The sequence below is a fragment of the Chrysemys picta genome, chromosome 20, assembly GCF_011386835.1.
Source record: "Chrysemys picta bellii isolate R12L10 chromosome 20, ASM1138683v2, whole genome shotgun sequence".
Lineage (NCBI taxonomy): Eukaryota > Metazoa > Chordata > Testudines > Emydidae > Chrysemys > Chrysemys picta.
The window spans coordinates 11594743-11617266 of record NC_088810.1 but is presented as its reverse complement, the minus strand read 5'-3'; the positions used below and the strand labels follow the sequence as shown (position 1 = coordinate 11617266).

General features: G+C 47.4%; 1 protein-coding gene across 1 annotated transcript in view; it reads right to left on the bottom strand.

Annotated features, from left to right (window-relative positions):
• Window positions 1–2773: 2773 nt before the first annotated feature.
• LOC135976806 (IgGFc-binding protein-like) overlaps window positions 2774–22524 on the bottom strand; it is a 24312-nt gene continuing 4561 nt past the window's right edge. The window contains exons 2-10 of the mRNA XM_065574397.1: window positions 21322–22524; window positions 16222–16559; window positions 15261–15834; window positions 14264–14862; window positions 11818–12385; window positions 7274–7863; window positions 5508–6078; window positions 4179–4378; window positions 2774–3216 (exon numbers count right to left, since the gene is read on the bottom strand). The exon at window positions 21322–22524 is cut by the window's right edge and continues 24 nt beyond it. Coding sequence (XP_065430469.1) covers window positions 3067–3216; window positions 4179–4378; window positions 5508–6078; window positions 7274–7863; window positions 11818–12385; window positions 14264–14862; window positions 15261–15834; window positions 16222–16559; window positions 21322–22524 — 4793 coding nt within the window. The 3' untranslated portion in view covers window positions 2774–3066. The remainder of the gene's footprint in view (window positions 3217–4178; window positions 4379–5507; window positions 6079–7273; window positions 7864–11817; window positions 12386–14263; window positions 14863–15260; window positions 15835–16221; window positions 16560–21321) is intronic.

The following is a 22524-nucleotide window of genomic DNA, read 5'->3' as shown; positions in this document are numbered from 1 at the left end:
AGCTCTGTATTTTAATTTAATTTTAAATGAAGCTTCTTAAACATTTTAAAAACCTTATTTACTTTACATACAACAATAGTTTAGTTATATATTATAGAACGAGACCTGACAGGTGTTTGTCCAACCTGCTCTTAAAATCCTCCAATGATGGGGCTTCCATAACTTCCCTTGGAAGCCTGTTCCAGAGCTTTATTCCCATTAGAGTTAGAAAGTTTTTCCTAATAACTACCCTAAATCTCCCTTGCTGCAAATTAAGCCCATTCCTGCTTGTCCTGCCTTCAGTGGACATAGAGAACAATTGATCCCCCTCTTCTTTATAACAGCCTGCAACTTATTTGAAGACTGTTACCAAGTCCCCTCTTGGTCTTATTTTCTCTAGATCAGTGGTTTTCAACCTTTTTTCATTTGCAGACCCCTAAACAATTTCAAATGGAGGTGCAGACCCCTTTAGAAATCTTAGACATAGTCTGCAGCCCCCCAGGCGTCCATGGACCACAGGTTGAAAACCACTGCTTTTGCAAGTGTTCTCACCCTTTCCTTAGAGGACAGGTTTTCTAAACCTCTGAGCATTTCTGTCGCTCTCCTCGGGACTCGCTCCAATTTGTTCACATCTTTCCTACAGTGCAGTGCCCAGGGTAGTAGAGAGAGTGAGCCTGGAGCATGGGCCCTGGGGCAAGGCCTGGGGCCTGGGGCCAGGGCCTGAGGCCTGAACCAGAGGCTGTGAACCAAAGTCAGGCCATGGATTCAAGCAGATATTTACAAGTTCACTGTGCGGTACACACCTTGGCAAAGGGACTATGAGTGTGACTGGCACACAGGCACTCCTGAGAAGCAGCAGATACTGGTATGTGTGTGAACACACTCCACACGATTAGCCCGGGACATCCTGACCTAGCATAAGCTAGGAGGGTTGGACAGAAGTGATGGACAGGGATGTTTTGCCTGAGACACCTGGAGCAAGGTACCAGGGGTGGTAACAAGCCGCTGTCATGGAACACGTGAGGTGGTACATAAGTTGTTTTTTCTCAGTGTATAAGTGTCAGGGTACCTCACCTTTCCCCTTGGTTTAGCCTAGGGAGCCACAGAAAGTCCCGCTGCTGACTGAGCCGTTCCTTGCCACTGGGCACTCGTGTGTTAGTGTAGCTGTGGACACTGATCCGGGAAGCTAGTACTGTGTCCTGAGGCCAATAAACCTGGCCAAGCGCCTTTGCCACTGAACCGCACCTGTGGTCTTTCTGGGTAGTGCTATGGAGGTCTGCTGGGTCAGCTACCAGTGCAGGGCTGGCACAGCATGCGGAGAGAGCACACACATGCACACCAACTGACAACACCCAGAGCTGGATGCAGTACTCCAATTGAGGCCTCACCAGGGCCGAGCAGAGTGGGACAATGACCTCCCATGTTTTACCTAAGATACGCCTGTTATTACACTCTAGAAAGGAATTAGCCTTTTTTGCAGCTGCATCACATTGTTGACTCATATTCAATGTACTGTCACCCCCAGATCCTCTTCAGCGGTACGAGCCCCTAGCCAGTTATTCCCCATTTTGTAGTCGTGCATTTGATTTTTCCTGCCTAAGTGTCGGACTTTGCACTTGTCTTTATCGACTTGTTAGCTTTTATGACCCCAGCTGTGCACTGAGCAGAGGTCTCCACTGAGCTGTCTGCAATGATACCCGGCCTCCTTCTCTGAACCCCTCTAATTCTGTGGCACCCGCTGTCCATTTCTTCTGGGGGAGAGGGTGCCCATGTTAATCACTTCAGTCTGGGAGCAGGATTGCCGGGTTATTGCTGTAGAGTCAATTATATATTTGGGTGGGAATTTGGGAAAAATTTTTTTTACGAGTTCCCTCAGTTTACCTATGGGCCGCATGCTGCTATGCACTGAGTGTATAAGTCAGGCCAGGGCTGGCTTTAGGGCGATTCATCTGATTCCCCCGAATCGGGCCCTGTGCCCCTAAGAGGGCCCTGCAGCGTCCCTAAGAACCCTCTGCTGGTGTGCCACCGAAGGCACCGGCAGCCAATTGAGCTGCCGCCGAAGTCCCGCTGCCGTCTTTGGCGGCAGCTCTTTCGAATCGGGCCCCGCAGTGCCTAAAGTCGGCCCTGAGTCAGGCCCTGCATTTTAGGTTTTTATTTTGTTTAATATTTCCCAGGAATTTATCAGTGTTTATTACAATTCTTTTAAAAAGGGTGAAAATTGGTAAAAAATGAAAATAAAGGGCTGTAGATAGCCAGTGCTCATGGGGGCTGGGGGCAGAGGTCACTGTCCTCACTGGAGATGGTCTTGATGCCTCCAGCTGAGGAAACATCTCGCTCACTGTGGGCCTGCTCTCAGCTGCCAGGACCTTGCTCCCTGCCCGTCTTGTGCCCCGCCCCCCGTGGAGCAGCAGCCACCCACTGGCAATTCCTCTCCTTTGCACAGGCATGCTGAAAAGTCCCATTAGCCCTGGAGAACACACGGAGTCAGCGCCTATGGTTTCTACAGTGCTACAGATGTGCATGTCACTTCACAGAGAAGTGAAAGATATGTAATCTGCTGCCCCCCCCAAAGCTCACAATTTATGTGTTGAAAGTTTGGGAAAGAAAAGTCTTTGAGAAGGTCCAGGTTGCAATGTACTAGCTTTTATAAAGTCCAGGTTTGTATGGTGCAAGATTTCACAGAGTGAAACAAAGTGCAAAGGTTTGGGCATCATGGGGTGATTTTGTTAACTTTTGCAGGTACAAGATGTAGGCAGCAGCTGTTCCCATAGAAATTATAGTCCATCAGAGAGACTGCAGCAGAAAGAACCCACTTTACTGAGGACAGAAAGAAAATGCACCACAACTACCACACAGCATTCTTCAAGATCTCCTATACATTCAGTTAACAGAACTGGCAAAACTATTGTAACAACGCCATCTTGTGGCTGGCCCATAATATTATAAAAAACAATAATTCAGAAGCACAATGCACATGCACCCATCTAATGGATTGCACCACAGAACACATTAAAACAAAGCGACTGCAATGCTAGCTATAAATCATATACATTCTAACTTGTCCATTGTTGGGTGCCATGGCCCTCACTATTCTCTCTCTTTTGTGCAGCTGTGTGTGCCGTTCTTGAGCATGCAGGTCTGTGTGGGCTCACAGGCGACTTTCTGACACACAAGGTTGCTCCTAAGGAAGCAGGTGCAATTCTCAGTGCAGTTGGAAGAAATCACAGTCTCCATTGACTGGGGAAGAGAGCAAGAGTCAAATGTGAAGCCTTAGTGTTTGGTCAGAAACATGGGTTAACTGTCTCCACTCGACTCTTTCAATGCTGTTAATGTAACTGCCATTCCCACCACCAGTATCCATTGACATCACTTGAACTACACCTGATTTGCGCTAGAGCCCAGTCCCCTCCCAGAACGGTGACTAGAATCTTGGAATCCTGATTCCCAGTCCACCCCACCCCTTATGTAATCCACTAGATCCCAGCCCCCTCCCAAAGCTGAAAATAGAACCCAGGAGTCCTGACTGCCAATCCTGTGGCTTCCCCACAAGACCAAGCTTCTGCAAATGGCTAGTTACCAAAGACATTATTCTTTGACTGAACATGTTGATTTACACTAGCTGAGGAAGAACTGGGCTCTAAGAGGCTGGACTGTGTGTAGTAACTGATATTCAGCTCCAAAGGCATGTCAAAAAGGGTTCTTTAGTGCCTGACAGCATTTTGTTTTAGCTTAACTGCTCTAACAACCTAGATGCCAGGATTCTGGCAGCCAGGATAATCTTAACTAGACACAGGCTTCACTGGAACTAGCGGAGCTTGGTTACATTTTTTTGAATGAATAATTTATTTGCCAGAAATGCAGCTTTGGGTCCACTGAAACTCTTGGGAAATTTGGGGCGAATTTGAGAGAGTTCTGGGCAAAAAAGAAAAAAAAAGTCTAAATGTCTAATTTCAAGCTTTTCAAAATGAGACATGTTGACCTTTCGTTTTGAAACACCATTTTATGTAGAAATTTATTTTTCAAAAGATAAAAACAGCCTAAAATGAAATGAAACTTTTTGTCCCACCCAAAATCATTTTTTTCTCCAGCTTTTAATTTTGGCATCAGAAAACAAAAAAGTTTTCCATTTGACTTGAAGCAATCCCCCCCACAAATTATTTTGTCAGTTATTTGCTCAGCTTTAGTTACCAGTCGCCTACCTTGATGTATCTCCCGTATCTGAAGCATCCACAGCCACCCGGAAACACACAACTCTCCCCATCAAACAGCAGCCTGTTGTCGCACTGGCAGCCTTCGAAGCATCTCTCCGTGCACTGGGGTGAATTGGACAGTCCGGCACAGGTGAAATCGCAGGAGCGAGTGCAGAGTTCGTAGTGACTCTTAGCTGGGCAGGTGAGAGCTAGATTGTGAAACAAATGAGATGCAGAGATCCATGAAACACAAACTCCGCCATAGATAGTAACTACGTTCCTCTCCACTGACTTCTCTTATAAACACGCTGGTTAAGTGTGTGCACTCTGTCTGCCTCTAGAGGATAACAGCCTACTATTGATGCCAGTTTTCCATTAAGAAATACTTATTCCTGCAAGGTTCTACATGTAGGAACAACCAATGCAGGCCACACCTACAGAATGGAGGACTGTATCCTGAACAGCAAAGGATCTGGATGAGCAGCCAGATGCAAACTTCCAGAGTAATTCTGTGGCAAAAAGGCCTAATGTATCCCTCAGATATATAAACGGGGAGTAGCCATTAGGCACAAGAAGGGGATTTTACTTCTGTATAAGGCATTGGTGAGACTGATACTGGAACACTGCATCCAGCTCTGGTGCCCACATTTTTAAAAGGATGTTGCAAAACTGCAGCGGGTGGAAAAAAGAGCCACAAAAATGATTCGACGGCTGGAAAAAATGCCGGACAGTAAGAGACTTAAGGAGCTCAGTCTGTTCAGCTCATCAAATGGTGACCTGATTACAGTATGAAAATAACTTCAGGAGGAGAAAATAATGGGTACTAAAGGCCTCTTTAATCTCATGGAGAAAGACAGAACACAAACCAACAGCTGGGAGAGAAAGCCAGACAAATTCTAATCAGAAATAAGGCACAATTTTTTTAACAGTGGGGCTGTGGGAGATTAAACACTGGAACAAACTCCCAAGGGAAGTGGTGGATCAAGACTGGATGCCAATGTGTTTAGGCCAACACAAGTTATTGGCCTCCATTCAGGCATAACTGGGTGAAATTTAAGGTCTTGTGATTGACTGGGCACACTAGAGGATCTAATGGTCCCTCCTGGCCTCAGCATATATGAATCTCTGAATTAGCTCAAGTGGTAGCACTGTGCAGAAGGCCCCAGACCTGAAATGTGGTGATGACGGGGGATAGAATCATTTCCCTTTCCTCCACAGTTCAGTCTGGCCCAGCTGGCATCCTCCCTCACACTCCCTGGACTGACATGCTGTTTGCACATGCTTTAAGTGACACACAACAAGGTGAAATCTGGGCTATAGGTTGCTTTATAAACTCACGGCAGAAGGAGGATGTTCTCCAAGCTCTGATCTTGGCCCCAGCTGCCTGGCACGCAGCTGTGTAGCCCTGAAGGCTCTGGCAGAGGGTCTTGCCCGTCCCATTGGTAGCACACATGTCGTAGAGACAGTGGTTGAAGTACTCGGCAGGGCTGACCAGTGAGTGACAGTCTCTGAAGGGACCCGAGGCGGCTCTGATCAGACCACAAGACCTCTCAGTCTGGTATGGCGCTATCTGGGTTGCATTACAGATGGGGCATCTGTCATTGCAGCCATTGGTGCACATAGCACCATCAACGGGCACCTTCCAGGAGCTCCCAAACTCATCCGCGTTCTGGGCGCTCTTCCAATTGGGCAGCAGGAAGTCATCATTCTTGTCTCCATTAAAGTTGCCGCACAAGCCACACACATGTCCCTTGTAGTTGCTGGGGATGGACACTAGGAGGTAGGAGGCAGCGTCGTAAAGGACTTGTAGGCCAGAGGCTGACTGGACAATGATGTTGTTCCCCTCCTGATTGATCAGAAGCTTCCCCTCGTCTGTAGCCAGTGGAAGATTGTAGAGCTCACCGCCCACCTGTGCCAATAAGTGGAAAATTCACCTGTCACTGGTGGGAACTCAGCAACTGTGTCCTGGCACCACACACACGCACAGGATTACAAATATTGTCAGAACTACACTGGAGTCAGCTAAGTAACACAAGCGTCAGTGGAGTTATTGTGGATAGATACTAGCCTCCATGAAGTTATTCTGGATGTACAGTGGTTTCAGAATAACTCCAGATCAACACTGTCATTAATGGAGTTATTCTGGATTTACACTGGAATAACAATTTACAGTGGAATAACTCCAAATATTCATCAGTGTCAGTGGAGTAACTCGGGATATACACTCGCATCAATGGATATACACTGGTGTCAATAGAGTCATTGTGGATTTGCACTAAGGTCAATAGATTTACACTTGTACAGGTGTGAGCAGAATCTGGGCTGGAATTAGGCCCTGTCTACACTAGCACTTCTGTTCGCAAAACTTTTGTCGCTCAGAGATGTGGAAAAAATAACCTCCCTGAGGGCTGGTCCACACTAAGCCCCCAGTTCGAACTAAGATATGCGACTTCAGCTACATGAATAACTGAACTAAGTTCAAACTAAGATACGTGAATAACGTAGCTGAAGTCGAAGTATCTTAGTTCGAACTTAAAGGTACTTACCACGGGTCCACACGGGGCAGGCAGGCTCCCCCGTCGACTCTGCCTACTCCTCTCATGGAGCAGGATTACCGGCGTTGAGGGCGAGCAGACAAGACGCGATAAATCGATCCCAGAAGATCGATTGCTTGCCGCCGAACCAGCGGGTAAGTATAGATGTACCCTCAGAGACAAGTTTTGCTGGCATAAGCACTCGTGTGCACAGTGCTATGTTGGTGGGAGACCGTCTCCTGCCTTCCCGCCAGCATGGTTACTGCCGCTCATTGAGCTGGTTTTATTACGGCGACGGGAAAGCTTTCTCCTATCGGCATAACATGACTACACGTTACAGCTGTGCCGCCGTCAGCTTGTAAGTGTAGACGTGGCCTTACAAACACTTCCCTCCCTGCTGAGGCTTTGAGTAGCTGCAGATGAGGTCACCTGAGTTGACCTCACCCATTAGACCCTTTCATTTGCTTTCCACTTTCTGAACTGAATAAACTTTATTTCACTGGAGGATATTGGGTCAGTCATTGAGTAGACCTCAGATGTTGGTGACATTAATCTGAAATGTAAACTTACCATGACCTTCCACTTCCTCCCTCTCTCCATGGTGATGGTGTAACCATGAACGGAGACCACCACTGTCCTCATCCGAGCCATGCGGCCATCATCAGCATTCTCCTTCTCTACTACCACGGAGAAGTTCACCAGCCCAGCATCGCTGCTGCAGACTCTGGCTAAGGTGTAGGTGCAATTGCCATGTAGGTCGAAAGCCCATCCATCAAAGGTCAGGTAATGGGAATCACCAGCCACGGTGCATCTACCTGCAGGATAGCAGCCCAGGACGCCGCTCTCCACCCTGCACTCCTCACTGGCTCCGCAGGAGGCCTCCTGGCACTCGACGACCCCATTGTCTTGGCACCGGCACTGCTCCCAGCAGGAGGCGCTGGTGTAGAACTCCTCTCCCTTCCTGTAGTACCTGCCCTGGTGCACACAGCCACACTGCTCGATGGGGACGCACCGGTCTCCGCTCCAGAGGAACCCGGCGTCGCAGAAACACCCTTCGGCACAGGGAGCATCACAGCCGTCCGGCGCTGAGAGCCCATGGCAGGTGGCAGGGCAGCCGCTCCCACAGAGCTCATAGTGGGAGTTACTGGGGCAGGTGGGGTCTGCAGGAGATGATGAGAGAGAATGTGCAGATGAGGGTGAGAAAGAGCTTGTGAAATTACTGAGTTTGTAAGAAAGAAAAATCCCCCCCGAACAATTTCATGTGAATTTAAAGCACTTTGGTTCCATCCATTTTTAAAATATTTTTTCTGCTGATTTTTTTTATTATATTAATTTGTTTGCTTCCAAAATTGATCATTTTCTGAAATGAATATTTTCTGCTTGGTAAAATACAAAGATCAAACCCTTCAGTGGAAGATCAGGCTCCATGGCCCAAGCAGTCCCTCAAGGATACACGATCTGCATGAAGCCAAGTGACGAAGGGATAGAGTAAGACAAGGAGGGAGGAGAATATAACCATCAGAGACATAAAAGAAGGACAATATAATGAGGAGAAAGGAGAAGAAAAGAAGGCAATTGCAAAATTCAAACACCTAGAAGAAGAATGATGAAATCATCAACATGAAGATGAAGGACGACAAAACTGGAGGTGGTCAAGAATTTTCCACCAGAATGTTTTTCCTCTGGAGGATGCCATTTTGTTAAAATTGAAACTTTCTGTGGGAACCCAAATGTTTTGATTCCTGTACAACTGCCCTGCTTTTACCATTAGACTCTATAAAAATCAAGGGTGATGTCATGGTAGGGTAGACTACCTAACCAGGAAGAAGAGGTGGATGAGGTTTTTTTTAAAACAACTAACAAAGTCATACAAAGCACAGGACTTGGTGGGAAAATAATATAGCAGGGCACAGATTATCCAACAAGTTCTTGGAATGTATTGGAGACCATTTTTCATTCAGAAGGTTGAGAATGCTACTAGGGAAGAGGCTGTTCTAAATTTGATTTTGATAAATAGGGACGACCTGGTTGAGACTTTGAAAGTGGAAGGCAGCTTAGGTGAAAGTGATCATGAAATGGTAGCGTTCATGATTCTAAGGAGTGGTAGGAGGGAAAACAGCACAATAAAGATAATGGATTTCAAGAAGGCAGACTTTAGCAAACTCAGGCAGTTGATAGGTAAGTTACTATGGGAAGCAAGTCTAAGGGGAAAAACAGTTCAAGAGAGTTGGCAGCCTTGTAGATGGGGGGGATGTGGTAGACATGTTGACTTTAGTAAAAGCTTTTTTTGTCTCGCATGACCTTCTCATAGACAAACTAGGGCAAAACAACCTAGATGGAGTTACTATAAGGTAGGTGCAAAACTGGTTGGAAAACCACTTCCAGAGAGTAGTTATCAGTGGTTCACCGTCAAGCTGGAAGGGCATAACGAGTGGGATCTCACAGGGATCAGTTCTGGATCCAGTTCTGTTCAATATCTTCATCAATGATTTATACAATAGCACGTACATGTATAAAGTTTGCAGATGATACCAAGCTGGGAGGGGTTGCAAGTGCTTTGGAGGATAGGATTAAAATTCAAAATGATCTGGACAAACTAGAGAAATGGTCTGAAGTAAATAGGATAAAATCAATTAGGACAAATGCAAAGTACTCTATTTGGGAAAGAACAATCCGTTGCACACATACAAAATGGGAAATGACTGCCTCGAAGGGAGTACTGTGGAAAGGGATCTGGGGTCATAGTGGATCACAAGCTAAATATGATTCAACAGTGTAACACTGTTGCAAAAAAAGCAAACATCATTCTGGGATGTATTAGCAGGAGTGTTGTAAGCAAGACATGAGAAGTAATTCTTCCGCTCTACTCCAAACGGATTAGGCCTCAAATGGAGTATTGTGTCCAGTTCTGGGTGCCACATTTCAGGAAAGATGTGGAGAAATTGGAGAAAGTTCAGAGAAGAGGAACAAACATGATTAAAGGTCTAGAAAATTTGACCTAGGAGGGAAGATTGAAAAATTGGGTTTGTTTAGTCTGGAGAAGAGAAGACTTTGGGGGACATGATAACAGGTTTCAACTACATAAAATATTGTTACAAGGAGGAGGGAAAAAATTGTTCTCCTTAAACTCTGAGACAAGGACAAGAAGCAATGGGCTTAAATTGCAGCAAGGAGGTTTAGGTTGGACATTAGGAAAAACTTCCTGTCAGGGAAGTTAAGCACTAGAATAAACTACCTAGGGAGGTTGTGAATCTCCATCGTTGGAGATGTATAACAGCAGGTTAGATAAATACCTGTTAGTGGTGGGCAGGCGCGGCCTATCAGGGTAATCCGCTGGCAGGCCGCGAGACAGTTTGTTTACATTGACTATCCGCAGGCACAGCTGCCCGCAGCTCCCAGGGGCAGGTTGCCCACCAGTGGTCTAGATAATACTTAGTCCTACCATGAGTGCAGGGGACTGGACTAGATGATGGCTCAGGGTCCCTTTTAGTCCTACGATTCTTTGAGACCACATCGTGTCAAACCAATCTGATAGCTTTCTTTGATAGGATAACGAGTCTTGTGGATAAGGGAGAAGCAGTGGATGTGGTATACCTAGACTTTAGTAAGGCATTTGACACGGTCTCGCATAATATTCTTATCGATAAACTAGGCAAATACAATTTAGAGGGGGCTACTATAAGGTGGGTGCATAACTGGCTGGATAACTGTACTCATAGAGTAGTTATTAATGGTTCCCAATCCTGCTGGAAAGGCATAACAAGTGGGGTTCCGCAGGGGTCTGTTTTGGGACCGGCTCTGTTCAATATCTTCATTAATGACTTAGATGTTGGCATAGAAAGTACGCTTATTAAGTTTGCAGATGATACCAAACTGGGAGGGATTGCAACTGCTTTGGAGGACAGGGTCATAATTCAAAATGATCTGGACAAATTGGAGGAATGGTCTGAGGTAAACAGGATGAAGTTTAACAAAGACAAATGCAAAGTGCTCCACTTAGGAAGGAAAAATCAGTTTCACACATACAGAATGGGAAGAGACTGTCTAGGAAGGAGTACAGCAGAAAGGGATCTAGGGGTTATAGTGGACCACAAGCTAAATATGAGTCAACAGTGTGATGCTGTTGCAAAAAAAGCAAACGTGATTCTGGGATGTATTCACAGGTTTGTTGTGAGCAAGACATGAGAAGTCATTCTTCCGCTCTACTCTGCTCTGATTAGGCCTCAGCTGGAGTATTGTGTCCAGTTCTGGGCACCGCATTTCAAGAAAGATGTGGAGAAATTGGAGAGGGTCCAGAGAAGAGCCACAAGAATGATTAAAGGTCTTGAGAACATGACCTATGAAGGAAGGCTGAAAGAATTGGGTTTGTTTAGTTTGGAAAAGAGAAGACTGAGAGGGGACATGATGGCAGTTTTCAGGTATCTAAAAGGGTGTCATAAGGAGGAGGAGAAAACTTGTTCATCTTAGCCTCTAAGGATAGAACAAGAAGCAATGGGCTTAAACTGCAGCAAGGGAGGTTTAGGTTGGACATTAGGAAAAAGTTCCTAACTGTCAGGGTGGTTAAACACTGGAATAAATTGCCTAGGGAGGTTGTGGAATCTCCATCTCTGGAGATATTTAAGAGTAGGTTAGATAAATGTCTATCAGGGATGGTCTAGACAGTATTTGGTCCTGCCATGTGGGCAGGGGACTGGACTCGATGACCTCTCGAGGTCCCTTCCAGTCCTAGAATCTATGAATCCCCTCCTAGAGTTGGTGATAGAACCCAGGAGTGCTGATTCTCAGCCCCTCTTCTCTAACCACTCGACTCTCCTTGCGGTGCTGAGGATAGAACCTGGAAATCCCCTAGTTTCCCCTGCTCTAACCCACTAGACCCACTCAACCAGGGATAGAAGATGGGGATTGGTCCTGCTTTGAGCAGGAGGTTGGACTAGATGACCTCCTGAGGTCCCTTCCAACCCCTGATATTCTATGATTCTATGAGTCCTGACTCCCCCCACCCCCCTAGCTCTTACCCACTAGATCCCACCCAGAGGCCACTTTAAGGATCTTTGATGACAAGTTTTCTCTTCACCCTGAATTAGTGTTCATCCCAGAAGAAGAGACCAAGTTACCACAGAAACGGTTGGATCGCCATGGCTCTATAGTCACCCCAGCAGCCTGGCAGGCTGCGGCATAGCTGGCGAGGTTCTGGCACACAACAGCCTGCTGCCCCTTGAAGAAGCAATAGTCATAGATACAATCTTGGAAGTAGCCCTCAGGAGGGACTTTGCGATGGCACTCTCGGAAGGGCCCAGCCGTCGATAGGATCATCCCGCATTCCCCCTGGATTTTCCGCTGATGTCTATCGATGGCTGCTAGGTTGGAGCACTCCTGCTTCTCAGGTTCAGTGCAGTCAGGTGTCTCTGCCACCCGCCAGCTCTGCCCGAAGGCCGTTGCATTCGGGGCCACTCTGCCGTCCCTCATGGTCAGCTCGTCTCCCTTGTCGCCATTGAAGTTCCCACAGAGACCGCACAGGGAGCCAGCATAAGTGCTTGGGGCAGTGAGGGTGACCCGGCCCTGCCAGTCGAAGGCGATGGTGAGATGGAAGTCAGTCTGGATCGCTGCATCCTGCCCTCTCCGGTACATGGAGATTTTGCCATCGTCGGTGCTGTACGGCAGGTTGATGAGCACACCATTCACCTGCGAGCAATGGGCAGGGGACCGGTGAGAGCAGCAGAGACATCATCCTGCAAAGCCCCCATGTGCCTTCCAGCAGTGGAATGCAGCTGCCTGTGGGGTGGGGCATGTTTAACAGCCGTGCAGAAATGCTACACGGGGATCACCCACCCAGCACCGAATGCAGCCCCTGCTGGAGTGGGGCATGTTTAACAGCCGTGCAGAAATGCTACACGGGGATCACCCACCCAGCACTGAATGCAGCCCCTGCTGGAGTGGGGCATGTTTAACAGCCGTGCAGAAATGCTACACGGAGATCACCCACCCAGCACTGAATGCAGCCCCTGCTGGAGTGGGGCATGTTTAACAGCCGTGCAGAAATGCTACACAGGGATCACCCACCCAGCACTGAATGCAGCCCCTGCTGGAGTGGAGCATGTTTAACAGCCGTGCAGAATCACTACATGGGCATCATGCACCAAGCACTGAAATCCTCAAGGCTTATAAAAACAAACCATGTTTGAAGGCTGTGGGCTGGATGCTGATATCATTTTAGCTGGTTAAAAAAAAATAAAATTGGAAAAATGATCCTCAAAAGCATTTTCATGCCTTTAGATTATTAACACTGGTTGAATTTTGACTTTTCAGAATTTTCAGTGGCATACGTTGGTTTTCTTCTCTCCCCACCCCGCATTTTTGAATAAATCCTGCCTTGTGCAAATCAGCAACAAGCAGCACCACAATGAAACCCCACAACAGCCCAGGAGGACAATGATCAAACACAAACTTGAAGAAAACACTGAGAAAATCTAAAGCAAAGAAAAACTCGCTCGTCTCCTTTCTGCACCCCGTTCACTTCCAAGGCCAGGTGTTCTTTGTCAGTTCCTCAAAACATGGCACAAGTCAATGATACATTTTTGACTCTTATGGTAAATGTAAGAGGGGTGTGAAAATCTCTGACTTTGAATAAGGGGTTGGCAGTTGGAAGAGGCTTGTGGGGAAAACTTTCAGAGCTGTTCTCTGGGCTGTGTTTTAGAGGAGGTCAGCCTACGTGACCACAACAGTCCTTTCTGGCTTTGAAATCTCTGACAATGTGAACTAGATGATCACAATGGTCCCAATGACGACACGTGAATACCCGAACAAAGGGGTGACCGTGGCTGACCCTTAGGGCTGATCACAACTTTCCTGGCAAAACTATTTTTTGATGGAAAATTGGTTGGTTTATTGAATGACATTTTCTGCAAAAGTGCCGGCCACAAAAAATTGGATATTTTTTTTTGTAGCAAAACTGAGTTTTCAACCCCATCAATCACTTTTTGCCTCAAACTGAAATATTTTGTCCAAAAAATGAAATATTTTGCTTCTGAAATGCCACCATCCTGCTTCATGGGAGTTGTAGTTTGGGTTGCCATTTTCCTTTATGTGCTGAGCCCCCCAGCTGGCCTCCATCTCCCATGATGCCCTGTGGCCATGTGCTGCCATGATGCACTGCCTTTCTTCACCAAGAGGAGAGCGCTTGATGCATCATGGGAGATGTAGTCTGACCTGAAGGCCCAAACTACCGAGGAACCCAAACTACAACTCCCCTGAGGCACTGTGGTGGCATTTCAGAAGGGAAATATTTCGGTTTTGAGGTAGAATGTTTCAGATTTAGAGTTTTTTTGCCAAAAACTTGAAATTTTCCCTGCAGAATCTCCATCCTCTCCCCATTTTCCACCCAACTCCACTGATGACACATGCAGAAGGAAGATGAAAAGTGCAATGATGAGTGAAGACAGTAAAGAAGACGACGGGGGAAAATTGGATAATGACCTAAACCAGGAAGCTGCGGACACAATGCAACGCAAAGCAGAAGCTCTAATGAATGGTATCTCGGGACTGGGCGATGAATGAACTCACCAGAACTCTTCCTGGATAGTCCCTGCTGACCGTGATGTTCACTCCGTACACTCGGACTTCCACGGCTCTGGTGAAGGACACGGCTCGGAGGCCCCTGTTATCGTTCTGTACCAGGACCTGGAAATCCACCAGCTCTTCCCGCTCCTGGCACCGCCCAGCCAATTGATACAGGCAGCTGCCCTGGAAGTCGAACCTCTGCCCGTCGAAGCTGGTGTAGTGGGGGTCCCCGCTGGCCGTGCAACTGGCATAGCCAGTGGGGTAGCAGTTTGGGAAGCCCTTCTTCACCTGGCACTGCTCCCCAGTCCTGCACCCTGCAGCCTCGCAGCTCACCTGCCTGCTCTGTGGGTCGCATACGCAGCGTCTGGTGCAGGTGCTGTCCCCCCAGAATTGCTCTCCGGGAGCATAGAGATGCCCCTGGAACTCGCACCCACAGCCAGCCTTGCGGATGCATTTCCCAGCGTCCAGCACGAAGCCCTCATTGCATTGGCAGGTCTCCACACAGGGCAAGGAGCAGTTGTCAGGGGCTGCTTGGTCATTGCAGGTGGCAGGACACGCGGAGCCACAGAGCTGGTACTGGCTGTTCTCCGGGCAGGACAGAGCTGTCAAAGGGATGGGACATGGGGGTCACTGGGAATATCGCTGCATTTGGCCAGTTTGGCACAGTGCTGAGGGGCCCCGGCAAACGCTGTGCAGCAGAGCAGCCCCAGCGATGCTCCCGAATGCACCATGAGCTCTGACCCACAGAACTGAAGGTGGCAGAACCCCTCAGGTCCCACCTCCTCCAGCCCCCTCGGCCAGGGCCGGACTGTCCCCTGTTCTCAGATCTGTCCATCTAGCATTAAATGTCCTCAGCAATGGGACTTCTTTGGGGAGAAGGTCCCCTGGCCCCATAGATCTGCCCATTAGCACGTGTTCCCCGCTGGTTTCCCCTGGCTCATGCTCATCCCATCACCCTGGGACCACCCTACACAATTCCCCTCTACCAGGGTGTACTCACAGCATCCCACCAGCGTCCTCCACTCGGAGATATCCACCCCCTCTCCCCGGCAGGCATCGGCGTAGCTCGTCAGCGCCTGGCACAGCATCTCCTGGTGGCCATCGCTCATGCACAGCTCGTAGACGCAGTTGTCCAGGTAGATTTTGGGATCGATCATGGAGTGGCACCGGCTGAAGGGGCCGCCCGCCTCTTTGGTGATCCAGCCACAGAAGGGCTCAGCTTTGTACCTGCTGACCAGCTCTGGGGAGCAGCTCTTGCATTCCCCATGGCAGTCGTCCCAGCAGAACCTGTCCCCATCCTCCACCTTCCAGCTCCTCCCGAACTCCACGGGGCTGGCAGCCAGCACCCCCGTGGGGGTGGTGAAGTCATCCCCAGGGTCTCCGTTGTAGTTGCCACACAGGCCGCACACACGCTCCCAGAAGCTGCTAGAGAGCTGCACCACCAGGGAGCTGCCCCAGTGATAGGAGACCCTCAGGGAGAAGTCAGTCTCGATGACCACCGAGCCCCCACTCTGATACACCCTCAGCTTCCCCTCCATCAGGGAGACGGGGAGGCTGGAGCTCCGGGCATTCACCTGCGGGGTGTACAAATCAATTGTTGATTATCCAAGCTGCTGAGACCCCAGGTCCACCAGCTCCACTTAGCTTGGCTACTGCAGCTCCCCCCTTCAGCAGCCTTCCAGACAGTCCCAGCTCCAGACCGGGTAGACCTCTCATGGGGATTTATCCTGTGGTGCTTCTCCCCCAGGGACCCATGAAATCCAGCCCATTTTGAGACATGATGAATGAGGCCACCCAAGAATTCATCATTCCCCTTTGGATACAGGCTGCAGGTCGGGAGTGAGGGGCACCAGCAGAGCTCTAGAGTGGGGGAGCCAAGGGCTGGGATAACAGGGTGCACTGAGATTCACAGGACTACAAGGAAATCCAGAAATAAGGCCTACCACATTGCGGACTCTCACCTGCACCAGCCCCTTTGTGTATCTGTCCATCGAAATGGTGACATTGTAGACACGGACTGTCACGAAAGCAACAGAGGAAACGCGTGTGTTGCGCTGGTTCTGGTTCTTGGCCTCGACACTGAATGATGGGAGAGTGGTGTCCGAGCCGCAGATCCTGGCGATGGCATAGGTGCAGGTGCCCGTGAAGTTGAAAGTCTGCCCATCGAAGGTGTGATAATGCGATTCTCCCTGCACCCGGCAGGTGGATTCTGACTCGGCTACGCACGCTGGGCTGCAGTTCGTGATCTCGCATCTCTCCTTCTTCCTGCACTCAATGGTGCTGCAGGACTGTGGGCTGTCTAGAGAGAAAGGTTTGCCAGGCCACAAAAACCCCCACACCAGCTGTGATAGATGTGCTGCATTGCGTCATTGACCCACATATCTGTCGTAACACCTAGCAAAGAGCAGAACCGGTCCTGAGCTGAAGAAGAGCTCTGTAGCTCAAAAGCTTGTCTCTTTCACCCGTTGGTCCAATCAACGATATTTCCTCACCCACCTTGTCTCTCTAACAAACACAGGCTTGGCAGGGTTCGATTTTTATTGTTTTATAATTTTGACAGATAATATCGATTTGTTTTCAAGCATTGTTTTCAATTAGTATCAATTTAAATGTTCATGGTTTTAAGCACTTTCCCCTCTATTTTTTTTAATCAATTTCTATTTCCACAGCCCTGGGAAATTATGGGAGGGGGGAGGCAGACGCTAATGATTTAATGACAGTAGATGTTGAGATTCGAAAAGCTTTAGAACCAATAAAACAAAAATTGTCCACATTGTTTGTCCAACTCTACCAAGGAAATATCTTCACATTAAACTCTAATAAATTCTCAAATAGCATTTTTCTTACGTTGCCAGTCTGTAAAAGTCAATGATCATCGGTGGAAATATTTTCTTATCAGTTTTGGGTGGGTAGTGAAAGTGACATTTGCCAGCAACATTTCCTCACAACAATCTAGGCCTTCCACGCATTCGTGCATTTGGTAGTATAGAGCTAGGCTTGGACGGACTCGGTTTTTTTATCAGTAAATGTCAATAAATGTCCATTTCGCCTTACACGCAGGAAACTAACGAAATAACATTTCCATTGATAACCATTGACATTTCCAGACAGGCCAAGGGAAAAGATGGCTGCTTGAGAACTAATTGGAGATTGATTGACAGCTATTTACTTGGTAGATTTTGACAAGCACTGTTGACAGTTTGTGTTTGAACAGTTCTAAAGGTTTAACTTTTTGAATCTCAAAGTCTGTCATTAAATAATTAGCATCTGCTGCCCCCATCATTTCCCACAACTGCACACATTTAAACAAATAAAAAAGACCTTAAAATGGATAATTCTGTGCAGCTCTGAACATTTAAATCGATAACAATAAAATAAAAAGAAATTAAAAAGAACAATTGATGTTCTCTCGGAAAATTATGTGACCAATTCAAGGCATTGGCTCATAAAGCCAAAAATGTTTGGACACACCTCCTGACACAAAAGAAATCAGCATGAGATTCGTTCTACTGAACATTTTTTACATTGTTAGTGTATTTGGTAGCACCTATAATAATACCACCACCACCACCAAGCTCCTCTGTAGCACTTGTCATCCATAGATCTCCCTGGGCTTTACCGAGGAAGTTAATATCATTATTTCCATTTGACAGATGGGGAAACTGAGGCAAAGAGGGGCAAGTGATGTACCCAAGGTCACCCAGCAGCAGAGCCGACAATTCTCAAATAGACCCCCAGGACTAATGAGGGGCACACCAGTGCTCTACCTATTTACCCATGCTGCCTTACCCCACTCTAGAGCCTCCAACGAAGGCTGAGGCCCAGTTGTGCTAGGTGCTGTACAGATACATACTAAGATTCAGGCCCCACGGTGAAAAACCTAAAGAGGGGCAGGGACGATTGCTATTCCCGAAAGCTCTTTGGGGCAGGGGCTGGCTTTTTTACTGTGTCTGTAGAACCACAGGGTCCTGGTCCATGATGGGGCTCCTCGGCGCTACTAGCACACTGATAATGGCCCCATTTTTCAGATGGGGAAACTGAGTCATAACGCCTCAGTGACTTGTGTGAGTGTGATGGGAGTTAGGCACTGAACCTTGGACCGCTGAACTGAGGAAATTTAGGCAGCTGAGGATGTCGGTGGTACCTAAATGTTGGATTTCAGCCTCTAAAGAGTCAGCCAGGCACCTAAGAAGGGGCCAGACTGGGGCGTTAGGTACAAAAATCTGTAAGTCTTGGTGGATCTGGCTTTTGGCACCTATCTTCGTCATCAGGTGCCTAAAATACCTTTGGAAACATGGCCTGTAGTCCCTCTGGGAATGTCTACACAGTACCCTAAGCCTGGACTCTAACTCAGGTTTGACTCCAAGATCCCCTTCCATCCACACACAAATCAGTCTGACAAGGGTTAGCAAGAGTCCTAGGACCCTACTGGGGGTGGGGGCGGTTAGAGCACGAGTCCTGCTGCCACCTGGTGCCTAGCCCCTTCACTTTGCAGTGTGGACGCAGCTCAAGCCACAGATCTGGGTCAGAACACTGAGTCTGCAAGCCTGAATCCCACAGACTCAGGTTTACAGTACAATGTAGATGTCCCCTTTGTGTCTCAGATCCTCAGCTGGCCTATAACAATACCTAGCTTTTATACAGCCTGTGTGAAATAACTGGGCTTGTCTGGATTCGATTTTGGTTGTTCAATGTCAACGACACAGAACAGACGATCCACTGGAAAATATTTTCATCCATAATAATCAAAATGTATAGCTAGGCAAAGAAAGAAAGATGCAGCCTGAGACCACCTTAGAGTTAGGTTTAAGATTATTTCCTTTGTCTATTTTGACATGTGACACTGGCAATATGTTTTTTGACGGTGATAAAGCTTTAACTTTTTATATCTCAGTGTTTGCTGTTATTAAATAATTATTGTCTGACCCTCCCCCTATAATTTCTTGCAACTGTGAACATTGAAATGAATAAAAATGGAAAAGAAATGTTTAAACCCATGATTTTGTGCACGGGTGAAAAGTTAAACTTAAATGATTAAAACTAAGCTTCAATATTATCTGTCAAAATTATCAAACAATAAAAGTTAAATTCTGCCAAGCCTAGACATAATACAACCATTAAAATAGTCTGTTTTATTTTAAAAAAACTAACCATGCAGGTCAGCTGCTCAGTACAGATGGAAACATTTGATCTTCTTTTCTAGATCAAAGTGTGACCTGTTTGCCTTGCAATGAGACAGTATGACACAGTGTCAGAGTGTTTCCTTACAGCACAAGCAGGAGCCATTTCGATCTAAAGAATGAGATAAGATATTTCAGTCTGTACTTAGTAGCGGCCTTCCGGTTTGGTTTGGTTTTTTCCCCTACAGCAAGGTTGCCATCCGTTTGGTGTCACAGAGAAACAAAGCCCAGCGGGAGACTCTGATCTGGAAAAGAAGATCAGATGTTTCTGTCTCTATTAAGTAGCAACTGCACTTGCGGCTTTTTAAAAAATAAAATATAAAAATAAAATGGAATATTCCAGTTTTTCTCTTGTGTCATATTATGCACCATTACTCCTGTGATGTCTTGAAATAACATAAAAATAATCAAAATAATATTCAGAAACCTCTCAAATAAATTGCAATATGAACATTTCATTTTGAAACCAAGTTTTGCAATTTTCCCCAAACGGAGAACTGCCCCCAAATCATTCCCAGAGCAGAGCTGTTAGAAAAAAAGCCAATTTTGAGTTAAAAATGGCCAGTGATGACGAATCCACCACAACGCTTGGGAAATTGTTCCAATAGCTAATTACTTTCACTGGTAAAAAGTTATGCCTTATTTCCAGCCTGAAATTGTCTAGCTTCAATTTCCAGCCCTTGGATCATGTTAGACCTTTCTCTGTGAGACTGAAGAGCCCGTTATTAAATATTTTGTTCCCCAGATCGGTGCTTTAGGGGTATGGAACGGCTTCCGTATGAGGAGAGATTAATGAGGCTGGGACTTTTCAGCTTGGAAAAGAGACGATTAAGGGGGGATATGATAGAGGTCTATAAAATCATGACTGGTGTGGAGAATGTAAATAAGGAAATGTTATTTACTCCTTCTCTTAACACAAGAACTAGGGGTAACCCAATGAAATTAATAGCCAGCAGGTTTAAAACAAACAAAAGGAAGTATTTCTTCACACAATGTACAGTCAGTCTGTGGAATTCTTTGCCAGAGGATGTTGTGAAGGCCAAGACTATAACAGGGTTAAAAAAAGAACTAGATAAATTAATGGAGGACAGGTCCATCAATGGCTATTAGCCAGGCTGGGCAGGGATGGTGTCTCTAGCCTCTGTTTGCCAGAAGCTGGGAATGGGCGATGGGATGGAGCACTTGATGATTACCTGTTCTGCTCATTCCCTCTGGGCACTTGGCATTGGCCACTGTCGGGAGACAGGATACTGGGCTAGATGGACCTTCGGTCTGACCCAGTCTGGCCATTCTTATGTTCTTATGTACTTATAGACTGTAATCAAGTTACCCCTTAACCGTCTCTTTGTTAAGCTAAGTCGATGGAGTTCCTTGAGGCTATCATGTTAGTGCAGGTTTTCTAATCCTTTAATCACTCTCGTGGCTCTCTTCCCAGCCCTCCCCAGTTTAGACTGATGGTGAACGTGCTCACCTGGAAGTAGCCCAGCCTTCATTCAAGCCCCGCCTTCCATGAATATTTAATTATTTATACAAAATGGAACCGCTTCAACATTGAAACATTCCTCCCCGCCACCAGCTCAGCCCACGGCTTTGGGGTTAGGCCATTCACCTCTATGTAGCACAAGCTGGGGTTAAATCTTTGCCCAGACTGGGAGGTGTCTCCCCCATCTCAGGGGAGTGGCATAACCCCTGGGCTCCAGCTATCACATGGATGGTTTCTAAACCTCCTTGTGAATCTCACCCAAATGTTTTTTATTTGTCAAATTTGTGACTGGTTTTGGGTCATCCTAAAACTGCCTTTTTTGGCAAACAAGCCATTTGTCTGGAAACTGTCCCCGAACCCCACATACAAGAAACGAAGATAGAAAAAATTGGACTTACCGCACCTGCAGAGAGCCTGCGAGCCGTACCCCGCAAACTCCGTTGAGATCCCAAAACTCAGCACCCCAAAGACAGAGCTGGGGCTCTCCAGGGAGTGGGAGCCAACCCCTTCACCCAAGTCATACTCTGCCCAGGAGAAATCCGTGCCCTGGATTGGTTTCCATTGGACGTTGCTGAGCAATTGTCCATCCCTGGTGGTCCCGTCAGCTTCGGAGCTCTTTGCAATGATCAGTGCATAGTTCTGGAAGCCCTTTATCCCATCCAGGTGGTAGGACCTACAGTAGCTTGTGGTGGGAGGAATGTTGATGATGAAGGGGTCATATGTGGAGCCCTCTTTGCTTCTGCCCGTGAAGAAGAAGACAACTTGGATTCCAGCACTGGAGGTGATGTACAAGGGCTTGGAGTGTGTGATATCAAGGGTCACCACCTCCCCAGCCACCATGTCCTTCCTGGAGATCTCTCTCCCTGAGTGATAACTCAGGTGGCTCCTCTGGGAGGCTACAATATACACCAAGTCATACTTAGGTTGGAAAGATAAGGGCGGGATGATGAAGGTGGTGCCCCAGCTGGAGACAGGCAAGAGCTGTTCGACCACGTGGTCACATGAGCTGTGTTTGGAGGTGCAGCTATGGCCGCTCAGGACGGCCACGTGTTTCCAGGACACTATCCTAGAGCCGGACAAGTCTTCTCGGCTTTGGAACTGGGCAGCTTCGAAAGCCAGGAGGAAAACGGTGAGTCTGCTTCCCGCTGCGTACTTGACCCCTCGGAAAGTCACTGCTCCTTTCAGATGGACGCTGACCGTGGTGGGGAAGTTCCAAGCCACCACAGCAAACTCCTTGTAGGGGTCATCCGCCTTGCCGCTTGGCGTCATGGCATAATACAACCTCCCCATGCTCTCCACAGGGTACACAACAGTAGTTTCAGACGTATACTGCTTGTAGCTGAGAGACAGGACAGTGATGTCTTTATTGGCACAGACCAGCACGGTGCTGTTGAACGTCCCACTGCCCACCATCTCCACGGAAGGTGGCAAATGCACTGTCACTGTCTGCCCTTGCTCCACCGTGATCTCTCTCCGGAAGGTGGACTTGTGCATGGTGACGGTGACCAAGGTGATGGCAGAGTAGCCGGTGATGAGCAGCTGGAAGTCAGGATCTTCGCCCTTGTGACTGTTCTGCATGAAAGCGGTGATGAACTCCCGGC